Source organism: Vombatus ursinus, unplaced genomic scaffold (assembly GCF_900497805.2).
Source record: "Vombatus ursinus unplaced genomic scaffold, bare-nosed wombat genome assembly UNPS02014805.1, whole genome shotgun sequence".
Lineage (NCBI taxonomy): Eukaryota > Metazoa > Chordata > Mammalia > Diprotodontia > Vombatidae > Vombatus > Vombatus ursinus.
The window spans coordinates 1099832-1113710 of NW_020954583.1; the positions used below are offsets into that span (position 1 = coordinate 1099832).

General features: G+C 34.3%; 1 protein-coding gene across 1 annotated transcript in view; it reads right to left on the reverse strand.

Moving 5' to 3' along the window:
- EPHA3 (EPH receptor A3) overlaps nt 1-13879 on the reverse strand; it is a 413601-nt gene that overhangs the window by 91375 nt on the left and 308347 nt on the right. Inside the window, exons 6-7 of the mRNA XM_027874169.1 lie at nt 10467-10591; nt 2195-2357 (exon numbers count right to left, since the gene is read on the reverse strand). Of these exons, the coding sequence (XP_027729970.1) occupies nt 2195-2357; nt 10467-10591 (288 nt within the window). The remainder of the gene's footprint in view (nt 1-2194; nt 2358-10466; nt 10592-13879) is intronic.

Here is a 13879-nt window from a genome sequence, read left to right on the forward strand (position 1 = left end):
TGATGTATTGGTCAAAGTACAAGATGGAGAGTCATAATTGCTGGTTTCAAATAGTTACAACCTTTGTTACTTTGGGCAAAATCATTTAAAAAGACTTTGTTCATTCACGAAACGGGAGGTGGCACAAACTAGATGATTTCGTGTTGTAAAATTTGACTATTGATTATTTCTAGCTAATGAATTTGCATGATATATTTTAAAAAGTTGATCTACTGTTCTTATCATATCATCTAATATGTTTTCACAACAAATACAGTTTTTTACATATTACTAAGCCAAATAACTTACATATTTTAATGTTTTTTTAAGATTGAAAATGAATTTTTCTTAGACTTTTATTTAAGGCAGATGACACTTTCTTTTGATATTTTAAGACTGAAAAAAGCATGTGAATTGATTTTAATTGATTTTTTTTTTAAATTCATGCTACTTAACCATAATACTATCTAAAAAAAATGGGAATTGAGAAGAAAATAGTTCACATGCCCCTCTTTCCCTACCTCTCCCCTCTATTCAAACATTCCAAGTGTAAAACCATTTGGCTTATATTGCAAAATTTCGTTGTTTATTTTTAAGACATTGTAGTCTTTAAACAGAACATTTTTTAAACCTCAGACACTCAAGTCTTATTAGGAGTTCATGAGTAAAACTTACCACAGCAGTATCTGTGGTATAATCTTGGATTACATTAAACTGTCGGAATTTTTTTTTTGTTGTTCTTGCAAATTCACATATATGTCAGATTAATCAGGGCTAAATGCTGGCTAGTAGTATGAAGTATTATATGAGCTTTCTATGCACTGCCTCTCCAAAATATATCTCTTATTTATTTGGAAATAAAATGCTTCATTTCTTTCATAATCTAAAATAGGGATAGTGTTAACATTTTTAATGTTTATATTTGTGATTAACAGTCATTCTTTGTGAATGTTTTATGAATGTATTTTAAAGCTTAAACTGTCTTTTTGGAAGTTTAAAAAAAAGCTAAGTTGATAATTGATTCTCTACAATATATTCAAATTGCAAATAGCCTGAGTATAACTATTCTTATGTCGTAATTGAATAATATTATTATATTACTTCAAATAACTTAATTTTTCTTAAACATTTTGTAGGAGAGGTTTTGTTTTTATCATTAGAGTTCAGCATACGAAATGTGAACCATCACATTTACAATAAGTTGATTTTCTGAACCATGGCATATTGAGAAAGTTTGGGAGAAGGATAAATTAATTGTATGCTGGAGGGTAAGACCTATTTGCTAGTTGGACAGATAAAACAAACATTATTGTGTAGTCATAGATAAAACAGTTAAATATTGACATTGTTCTTTAGGATTTTATAAGCTGTAGAGGCAAAAGCACACTTTTATTTTTAATAAAATATTAATATATTTCTTATAGAAACAGCCCTGAACATATTCACTCCATACTAATAACCAATTTACTTTGGCAAGTTTAGAACATTTTCTTACTTAGAACAATGAGTAGGATTTTTTTTTTGAATCAAAATAAAATTATTCCATTAAAAATAAGAAATTAGAAAACAAAATTTTCCATTGGGAAAAGATGAGGGACTGTTTTACCAAATCAAATACTGAAGTTATTTAATTTAGAAAATGCTTGCCAACTTAGAGGTAGTGTAAATTTCAGATTGAAATAGACTCTCTAAAAGTAGGTGACTGTAATTGAAGTGATTAAACAGATGTGGGAAAAAGCAATCTCTAATCTTTAAATGATATAAAAATATATGTTCTGACTACTACATTATGGGTTAAAAAAAATCAAAGTCCTCATGTTTAAGTAAATTTCTAGTACTCAGTTGACTGAATCAAGCAAGAAACCTGGGATATCCAGAATAAGTACCATTGGGATTCTGTTACTTTATCAAACACCTTTCTTTAACACAAGTTTCTGGCTTACCAAGAAAAATATTTATTCCAGCAGTGGAAATATGATCAGGTACAAAAAGGAGGGGAAAACCCACCTGTTATAGTTCCCCATAGTTCCCCTCAGCAGATTTTAATTGAAAAGATAAAATATAAAATTCCATACTACTATTACAGTAAATGAGAGATCATAAATAGTTACTGTACATCACATTTACTGAAGTCTGGAAGGGAATGAAACTAACCATTCCAGTTGGTTTAAAACTGCACACACAGACACTTAAAATCAGTTGAAATGATACATACAATCTGGACTAGTTTCAAACTCAAACTTGCGGCTGTTGGTCCCATAACCGGCTGCTGTTCGGGCTCGGATTTGGAATATGTAAGCAGTCTCAGGTTTGAGGCCATTGATGGTAACATTCGTGCCTCTTGCCCTTAGAATGGTATAACTTGTTTCTTGTTCCTGCTTTGAGGTAAGAAAGAATCATGTTAAAATCTAATCTTTATAACTATAAGAAATTATAAAAAAAAGTCTTATTTTTCAAATAGATAGAAACAACCAAATTTGTAAGAAAAAGATCTTTTCCCAATTGACAAATGGCCAAGGGATATGAATGGGCAATTTTCAGAGGAAGAAATTAAAACTATGGATAGCTATATTAAAAAAAGGTTTAAATCACTAATAATTAGAAAAATGAAAATTAAAACAACTCTGAGTACCACCTCATACTCATCAGACAAAGAAAGATTAAAAAAAATGATATGTTGGAGGGTATGTGGGGAAACAGGCACACTAATTCACTGTTAATGAATCTGTGAACTAGTCCAACCATTCTAGAAAGCATTTTAGTGCTATGCTTAAAAGGCTACTAGACTGTGTATACCAGCTGACCCAGCAAGTAGCACTCTGAATAGCTCAAAGAAAAAGGAAAAGAACCAATATGTACAAAGATATTTATAGCAACTCTTTGTGGTAGCTTTGTTGTTGTTCAGTCATTTCAGTTGTGTCAAGCTCTTAGTGACCCCATTTGAGGTTTTCTTGGCAAAGACACTTGAGTGATTTGCCATTTCTTTTTCCAGTTCATTTTATGGATGAGGAAACTGAGGCAAACAGGGTTAAGTGACTTGTCCAGGATCACACAGCTAGTAAGTCTGAGCCACATTTGAACTCAGGTCTTTCTGATTCCAGGCCCAGCACTCTATACACTTGACCACCTACCTGCCCTTTTCATGGTAGAAAAGAATTTAAACAGAGGACACCCGTTAAATAGGGAACAGTTGAACAAGTTGTGGTGTAGGAATAAATGTGATGGAATATTATTGTTTTATAAGAAATGATGAAGGGGATGGTCTCAGAAAAAAATGGGAAGATCCATATGAACTGATACAAAGTGAAGTGAGCAGAACCAGGAGAACAATTTATACAGTAAAAAGAATATTATAGAGATAATCAACTTTGGAAGACAATTCCAAAGAACTCATGAAATATGCTATCTATCTCCAGATAGAGAAATGATGGACTCAGAATGCAGACTGAAGCACATCCCCCCTTTCTTTTACTTGCTTTAAAAAACATGTGTCTAATACAGACATTTGTTTTGCATGACTATATATATTTGTAATAGGTTTGTTCTTGTCTTCTCATTGGGTAGGGGAGTGGGATGGGAGAGAATTTGGAATTGAAAAAAAAAAGTATCTGCTAAAAAAAAAATATGTGAAGTTGAGCAAGTCACTTAGCCACAGTTTCCTTATGAGGAAAGGGCTATGCAAAACAAGTATACTTTACCAGAGAAATGTGAGTTTGCAAATGAGGAGGCAGGAGATTGAATTAATGGGATTTATTCCATTAGAATAAGCTCCAGAGAAGCCTAGATGCTTTTTATTCTTTTGAAACATGCTAGCTCAGATTCCATAGCAGCCCTTTTATGCTAAGAAAATCATCTACTGATAGGCACATGCAAAAATTCATCCCTCTTACTATTTCTTCAAATTGGAATACTATTAGTGACACGATCATTTTTTATTTCATCAATAAAAAATCTGGTAAATATACAAAGAAATGATTATGTCTTGGAAAATTCATTCTTGGATGTGAATTGAAACTTTCTCTGAGCCCTAACCTGTTTCATATGCTCACAGCAACATAAAGAACAATTATTTTATTTTTAATTACTTTTAATTTTTTAAAGCACAGAGTGGGGACAGAATCAGGGGCTCTCTCTGACAATGAAGCAAACTGCTAAGCTAAAGTGAAGGAATGAAGCAAAGAAACATTCACTATGTGCCAAGCACTGTGCTAAGTACCTTACAAATACTATCTCATTTGATCTTTACAACAACCCCGAGAGACAGGTGATATTATTATTTCCATTTTACAATTGAAGAAGCTGAGGCTGAGGTTAAATGACTTGCCTGGGATCACATAGTTAGTAAGTGTCTGAGGTTGGATTTGAATTCAATTCTTCCTGACTCCAGGCCCAGAACCACCGTCCCACTTATCTGCCAACGGAAAGAGTACCATATTTTGGAGTCAGAGAAACTGTATTCAAATTCTAGTTTTGTCAATTTACAAACTGTGTAACCTTGGATAAATTCCTTAATTTCTGTTTGAGTCATTTTCCTCATCTACAAAATGAAGGGGTTGGATTAGATAATGCTTAAAGTTCTTTATAGTCCTAAATGTATGATTCTATGCTTGTAGTATTATTACAGGGCAGCTAGGTGGCACCATGGATATAGTGCTGAACTTGGAGTCAGAAGAACCCGAATTCAAATACAGACTCAAATACTAGCTGCGTGATCCTGGGCAAGTCACTTAACCCTGTTTGCCTCAATTTCTTCATTTATAAAATGAACTGGAGAATAAAATGGCAAAACACTCTAGTATCTTTGCCAAGAAAATCCCAAATGGGTTCATGAAAATTTGGACACAACTAATCGACTAAACAGCAGTATTATTATAACAGTGACAGGGATGAGCCTTCATTCTTACTCCTTCTAGTGGGTTCCATGCTTAAAACAGTTCCAGTGTCCCCTTTGCTCTAGCCCCTTGCTAAAGGGCATAAACTATCATAGGCTCTTAGTGAGCTATTGGCCCCTGTGATAGGTGATAAATGGGGAGGGCTATGTCAAAGGTGATGGGCTACTCAGCTGGAAAAGCTCCTACTCAATAGCTTAAATGAAGAAACAACTTCTTTCTTGCTATCTCTTACATTCTTTCAAACATGCCAGTCATCTATGAACTCTTGGATTTCTAGGTAAGGAATTTCTCTCCTCCTCTCCTCTCTCCTTTTGCTTCAACAGCTATGGGAGCTCCACATATATGGTAGTAAACACATGTGTCATCTCTTTGAGTTTGGCATGGATCTCAAGTTTCTAGGATCTCTTCTTTTACATTTCTTTCCTTGGGTACAACAGGGATCTGAAGATGGATGTTCCTAACGTTGGTCATTACCTTATAAGTTTAAAGGCCCTGGAGTCACCAAGAGTTCTTAATTCTGTTTGCCCAGTGAGATGTGTTTCCTGTACATACACCCTTTTAGGTGAGCTGACCACCATGAGGAAGATGAATTATTCATGCCTTGCTAGCCAGAAATATGAATTTTGGTTGAGTTGTGTCCCCTCTACATGCCTTCCTGAAACTAGGGCAAGATGCCTATTGCTAGAAGTGTGAATTCTCCATTTCTTTTTTCTTAACCTCCTTTGAAAGCTGTGCAGTAAGTGCTAATGACATCTGTGGTCTGCTATACAACGTTCTTATCATTTGCCAGAAGCAAATGAAGGGGAGACGAACATGTGTATGTACCCAACAAACATGGTTTCCTACATTAATCTTTTCTTATTCAGACACTGAACAATACAGAAATCAATCCTTTTAGTTCAATAATTATAAATTGCGTAACAAATGACCACAGATTTTGGGTCTTCAGTAAAATGGCTAAAGTCAAGGGGGTTGGATTGCATCAAGGGTTCCAAACTGGGATAACATTTGATACTGAAGATATGCAAAGATCATCAAGGGGGTAGGGGCAATGTTTGGCAAATAACTTTATTATCCTTTTGAAATATCTGAAAAGTAGTAGTATTCTTAGAAAAATGTTATGTGATAATATTTTCTTCATCAAAATTAATCTCTTTGTTTTATTTTTATATTCATATGAATTGGTAAATATTAGAATTAATTGCCTTTCATATGAAAGACAGCTTTCAGGAGGATTTACTGAAAGCCAAAGCATGTGGGGAACAAAAAAGTTTGGGAACCCCTGGATTGATAGTCCAATAAATCCATCCTAGCTCTTGTAATCTATCAGTAATTATTTGGTTAAGGCATTCTCTGTGAACTGTATATAACATGGCTGAATAAGGTTTTTCTTACATGGAAATTTGCCAATTTAACAACTCTCTTAGGGCATCAATAAGCTTTTGTCCAACAAGCAGTTTCTCGCATGGTTTCCTTAAAATGTAAGTTGATATCCTGTTCATTCTGCAATGGAAATATATTAACTTATTCGGGGTATATATATGCATATATACACATTGCATATGCATATATATGTGTGTGTGTATATATATATACATGCATACACAAATACATACGTATGTGTATATGTATGCATGCATGTGCATATGTATATACACATAGACCTGTTGTGGAAAATCATCTGGGTCTTTGTTTCCTCATAGGTCAAGACAAATTTTCTACAGTTGGATTTCATCAAGAAAACAAACAAGACCCATAACAGTTTTAGATGATCTAAGTTCATGTCTCAATTTTAGCATCCAACAGCTTTGTGACCTTAGGCAGTATGTAGTTCTTTAACTTCTTTGGGTTTCATCTGCCTCCTCATCTCTAAAATGAAAGGAATTAAATAAATTAAATAAATAAATAAATAAATAAAATAAACTAGTTTATTACTCAAGTTCTTTTTTACTCTGAAATTTGACAATTCCGTTGCTATGATTCTGTGAACAGAATAATTCTGAATACAGCAATTCAACAGTTGATAGCTAGTGACTTGAGATGAGATACCAGAAATGACTCACTGCCAGCAGAGCTGAGAACTCGGGGGAATTCAGTTTCCCTAACTGGAACATATGTTTCCAAACTGTTTATTTAATATACATGCAAATATCAAAATAAACAAATGCATTGAATACCATCAATCTAAAAATTCTATTTTTTGAAAGAAAAAAAATAAGAAAAATTGGCCTTTGAACCCTAGTAAGTAGCCCTAGAAATCTGAGAGGCTGGAAGCATCATGGCAACTATGCAATAGAACTTCAGAAAATTGTGAAACTGTTTGCACTGGGAATTTTATATTAATTTCAGTATATTCTCTACCAAATTTTAATACTGTAGCATCAAAAAAGAGCGCTGATCCTATTATATTTATTTTCTTGGGTAAAACAAGAATTGGTTTTACATATATATATATATATATATATATATATATATACACACATACACACACACCACCCATATATGTAATATGGATGACACCTTGATCAATAATGTGGTATGTTAAAAACTGTCATTTGAGTTAACCTCTAGGAAAATTATTTCATATAAATATTTATTTCCATCAGACTCAGTAGATCCCAAATGGGTGGTAGACCACCTTGTAACTACCTTGCCAACTAAACAACAACAACAACAACAACAAACAACAAAAAAGATAAAATAGCAGGGGGAAAAATCTAGGGACTCAAATATTTGTAATTTTCAGGTACTCCCACTATATCATCCAGAAACCTGATAATTTCTGGGAATGTAAACATCTCTATGTGGCCTATTCAATAAATTAAGCTTATGATCCTGCTGTTCCAGAAAGATCAAGAGTGAAAATTAAAAGCTCAATTTGCATATATCTTTAGGTTAAATTCAATAAAACTTTTATTTTAAATGTTTTAGATTATATTTATGTTATAGTAGGGAAAAAACCAAACACTTATTTTAAGAGTCAGGAGAACCCAGTCCTAATTTGGGCTTTGCATCCTTGAATATACTCCTTTGTCTCTCTGTTTCCCCATTTGAAAATTGGATTTTAGTGACAATACAATTAGGATATGCTTTGAAAGATTTTTTTAAAAAATCACAAGAAAATATAATGCATTTTTGGCAGCTGGCATAATGTAAAAAGTGCTAACCTGAGAGTCAGGTGGTTGGGGTTCTAATTCTAGCCCCAGCACAAACTTGCTGTGTGATTTTGGATAAGTAATCTTCTCTGAACTTGAGGATATTGGAATAGATAATCTCTAAAGTCCTTTCCTACTCAATGATTGTACTTGAAAAATCATTGGAATTACACACTGAATATTTTGCAAATGATTGATAGAATTACTTTGCATGTGCTAGTATTATTGAACCTCTTTATACTCTCACATATTTCTCCATCTGCCTCTAACCTAATAAAATGATACTTAAAAGTATACAGAGATATAGGAATGGTCTATGATTTCATCAATGTTAGACAACAGTGTAGCTATTTCTTCAATCAGTTCATATTAAAGATTGAAAGTTGAAGAAGATCTCAGACCATATGACTCAGTGGTTGAATCCAGGGGAAGTGCTTAAGGCACAAGAAAGTTAAATGATATGACCAGAGTCACATAGCTAGTAAGTGTCAGAGGTGGAAAATGAACACATATTTCTCTGATGCCAAGCCCAGCACTCTATCCATGATACCACAAGTAACATCTTTGAAATATCTTAAAACTTTGCAGAAGAGTCCTTGTAAATCCCCAAATTAACAATCATACCACAAAATCATAAGTGTAGTCAATGTACTAAAGAGGGAAAATATATCTTGCAAATGATCAACATGACCATGAGGTCATTTAATAAGTCTTGATGTTTTTTGAACAATCTTACTTATAATATTTAAAATAATTTTAAATCAGAAAGAGACAATTGCTTTATACAGCAATGAAGTATATCCATAGTTTCTCTAGGCAAGTATGTCTAGATTCCTATAATGGTATTATCTATTGCACCATAAAGGCATAGATGTCAATGAATCTGAGTTGAAAGACGCATTTCGGTTCATAACCCTAGAACTGAAAGGACCTCAGAGGCCATTTTATCTACTTCCTCTTCCCCATTCTGCAGATGAGGAAACTAAGGTCAACTGATATTACTCCACTAACCAGGGTCATTGGTTGTTTCAGTCATATCCAACTCTTTGTGACTTCATTTCAGGTGTTCTTGGCAAAGATACCAGAGTGTTTGCCATTTCCTTCTCCAGTTCATTTTAGAGATAGGCAACTAAGACAAACAGGGTAATATGACTTGTCCAGTGTCACACAGCTAGTAAGTATCTGAGGTCAGAGTTGAACTCAGGAAGTTGAGTATTTCTGACTACAGCTGCAGTCCTCTATCCACCCAACTGTCACAGGTAATTAGTATTAGAAGGTCAGCTTATAACAAAGGGCCCCTGACTAGAGAGGCAGGCCTCTTTCCATTCTATCACCCTGCCATAGAGATCACCTAATCCGGATCTTTTTTTTTTTAAACAGGTGAAGAAAGTGATGTCCAGAAAGAGTAAATTTCTTGTTCAATTAGTTGGTGACAGTTACTAGGTTGTAGGTCTCCAAGTCTGGTATTCTTTCCATTATATGCCATATTGCCTGATTTTATCTGATTTTTTAATTGGAAGAAAAAATCTTTCCCCTCTAATGTTAAATATGCATTACAAGCATAAAATTAAGAAAAAATGTCCTGTTTCATTAAGAGATTTCAATTGCATGACAGCTTTTGATTGAACAATGGTTTTTTGTAGTTTTCTGAAATATGTAGATTAATATATATGTAGATTATACACATGTATATTTTAAATGCATGTTTATGTGTAAATATGTACATATGTGTGAGTATACACTCACATTCGTATTTATATACATGGGGCAGCTAGGTGGTACCATGGATAGAGCACTGGACTTGGAATCAGGAAGACTCATCTTCCTGAATTCAAATCTGGACTCAGACACTTGCTATCTGTGTGTCCCTGGGCAAGTCACTTAACTCTGCTTGCCCCAGTTCCTCATCAGTAAAATGAGCTCGAGAAGGAAATCTTTGCAACAAAAACCCCAAAATGATGTCATTAAAGTTGGACATGACTGAAACAACTTAAGAACAACAACAACAATATGCATACACATGTATTTATAAATGCATGCATAGATATATATATAGGGATAGAGATCTGTAGGAAGTCAGATTTTGACAACTACAACAGTATAATATCATAATATGGACAAAAATTTGGACTGAGTGTCATGACACTTAAGTTCCAGTCTTAATTCTTTCCTAGTGTTAGGCAGTTGAACTGGAAGCATTTAGTAGTGAAAAACTCTGAGGCTGTAAAATGAAGGATTAGACTAGGTAATCCACAAAATCCCTTCTCATTCTATGATTCTAAAATGAAAACAATGTCTTTTTTCCCAATAAAAAAAGGTTTTCACTGAACCCTCATTCTGTACCTACAATGTAGTGATGATGTCAGGAGCTTTCATTGCAAGGGTGGGGTGTGTAAGAAATTAGCCCTCTTCCCTTTACCATTAACCTTTTATCTCTCACCTTTTCATAGTACTTGACCTCGTAGTCCAAGATGATCCCATTAGGATGTTCAGGTTCTTGCCAAGATAACGAGACACTGTTTCTAGATGTCCGGTCCTTTCTAATTATTGTGACAGGTGATGGAGCTGCAAAGGGAGTTTGGAGGAAAAGGTAGGGAGGGTATGAGGAGCGGGGAAAAGGGGAGAGCAAAGCAAATGGAGTTTATCACTGTGCTAATCCTTGGCAAGGAGGCATTGTTTCCATTTAAAAGACTCTTGAGTATAAATCTGGCCCCATATCAAGACTCGGCAGCTGGATTCTGGTCCTGGTACAATTGCCTTGAAGCAAGCTGGCCGAAAGGAAAATGAACTGAAATTTTCTGTTTCTAGTGGCAAGTGAGCAGATGTTTTTAATCTGCTACTATAATGTAAGCAATGAAATACATTTGATATATTAAAAAAGAACAAAACAACAGGACTACCTATTTGTTATAATATTGCAACATTATTATTACCAGATTCCCTAGTTCATTGATAACATTTTCATATGCAACTTTACAACAGGACTGGAATAAATTATTTGTAAGGAGTCCCATGTTATTCAAGGGTAATAATAATATTTAGTGTAATGTAGAAAGTAAATGATTCATGACTTGATCTAGTAAGTCCTTACTTGTGATGCAAATTTGTCATAGGTAAAACTATATATTCAACACAGAGAGAGAAACTTCCACTGTAGATTTAATCAGCCTTATCATGGCATGGAAAACGCCCCAGGTTTTTGAAGACTTGTTCAGCAGGTATCAAACTCTGGAGGAGTCTATGAATCTGAAAGGGCATATGACATATATCTGCCAGCAGTCTTTTCTGAGAAATAACCTAACACAATTCATAAAGGGTCAGCAACAGAGGGTTGGACAAAATGTGATTACCATTTTTTTTTGGCCACAGCAACTCATAAAGTCTGTCTACTAAGGCATATAAATGCTGTCATTCACATTTGTAGAGAGAATAGACACCACCAATGTGATTGTGGTAAATAGAAGAATGGAAACTCAAAGCATGTAACCTTTGTAACCTTCTATTCCAAATAATATCTTTTGATAAACAGTCGTGTTCCAGGATACTAGTGGAACTTTGCTGATGTCAGTTAACCCGCTACACCCTCACAATGTCAACCAAAACTATGGCAAGCAAGGAAGTTGTATTGTAGACCTGAAGCAGTTTGAGTCAACTTTGTCTGAATCCATGTAAATGTATTTGGGATTCAGTTGTAGGCCCTTCAGACAAGAGGAGTATAAAAGTAATTTTTGAGATTTTGGCAAATAGCTCTTGAAAACTCAGAGAAATCCCTTTACTACTTTAAAATTTTTTTTTGCTGGTAGTTTGTTTAATGTATCTTTATGCTCTGGACTCCTTTTCTTGAGAATTGCTTCTACCTGAGGTTATTGGAATATGATTTTTTGTAAACAGACTATTTTGTAAAAGGACAGAGTAATTCATTGTACCAGGTACAGGTTAGCAACCCAAACAGAAGCAATGAGACAATGAATGCTACAAGTGTAACAAATCGTTGTCAGAATTTTGCAGGCTACCCTCTTATGTCGTGATTTTATAGCATTGCCCAGAAAAAAGCCAGAGGCGATATATACCATCTTCATATTATCAAAAATACAACATAAAAAAGAATAAACAACAAGTTAGACTCCAAACTTCAGGTTGAATCACAAATTTATTTTGCAAATAGTTTTAGTTTTTTCTATTTTTTGAAAAACATTTTGAATTGTATATATATATATATTTTCTTAAATTGGGAGGCAGAAATAGATAATTGACACTGCCTTTCTGTTCTAGTGGACATCAAGCCCTGACCCTTTTCTCTTTCCTTAAGAAAAATAAAACAGCTTTAGAAGTCTTCCAGCTTCATTACATTTTGGTTCATTTTTGAGTGTCAAAAGGTAGACAGATATTTTAGTATATTCCTCAGATCAAGTCTTTGAGTCTCTAAAGATTGAACTAACCTCTCAAGGTAAGAACCCTGGAGAACTCTTGCTTGTAATTCTTATTCTCTGGCACCAAATTATATGTTTAGAATAATGGATAGCTAAGTATTTCTGCAGTTAATTAATTAATCATTAATCAGATGACACTAATCATATACTGTAGTATGTCTCACTATGTTACAGAGGTGATCTTAAGTTCTCAAAGGCTATTGTCTTTGAGGTACTATCATGTTGAAAAGGCCTGGTTTTGAGGTTTTATATGTCTTTCTGTATAGTGATGGATGAATGAATAAATGATTGAAAAATCACATTATTTAGTCCTAAATATGTACTAAGCACTTTGCTATACACTTGGAATATAAAGTAAAAACAAGATAATCCAAGATCTCAAGGAGCTCACATTTTAATTGAAAGAGACAACACATATTGGAGGGCTCAGCAATGTCCAAAGGTTTTTAAGGCAGGTCTTTATTGGCAGGTCTGACGACAAGGCCTGGGTGTCAATATAGTAGTTTAATAGTAGGGTTTAGTGATGGCTTTATTGTAATTTGTCTCTTTGCTTGTTTTAAAGAAAGATTCCACTTAGATTTATATTTAGGCAACAGAGAATGAATAAAATAGATATCAAGTAAAAGTCAGAGATAACTGAGGAAGGCAAATCAACTGAAGGAGTTGGGATATGTGATGAAGTGTATATATAGACAAGTTACCTTTGATGAAAAAGACTAGTAATTTATCATAGAATGGAGTAAAGGAGGAGAAAAAGATTTTTTTGAGATGTAGAGAAAGGGGACCTTCTGCCAATGGCGTTTACTTTTTCAGGAAAGTATGAGAAGAGGCCCTCAGTTGTGGGGAAAGAGTGGGGAATAGGAGGTTTTAGAAGAGAAAAAAAGGTTTGGGATAACTTCTAGAGGTATTGAGATAAAGAATCAATTAGCCATCTAGATGGTGCAGTGGATAGAGTCCTGGGCCTAGAGTCAGGAAGGCCTAAGTTCAAATCCAGCCTCAGACACTTACTGGTTGTGTGACTCTGAATAAGTCACTTCACTTCTGCCTACCTAAATTTCCTCAGCTGCAAAATGAGGATCATGATAGCACCTACATTTCAGAGTTGCAATGTTTGGAAAGTGCTCAGCTAAGTTGGCACTCAATAAATGCTTGTTCCTTCCCTCTCCCCCATTAGTAAAAAGATTTTCTTGCTACAGTGAGGGCCTAAAATTTCAAGTGTTTATACCTTTTCTCTTCAATTAGACTGTGAGTTCCTTGAGATCAGAGATCATGTCGTATTTATCTATATATTCCCTTCAACAATGTTCTGTACATAGTAGACATTCAATAAATGTTGTGTATAGGAAATAATTGATGTATTTTTAAAAGCCCTGGCATCTACTATTTGTTAATGTTGTAACAATAGATAAGTCGTGTGATTTCT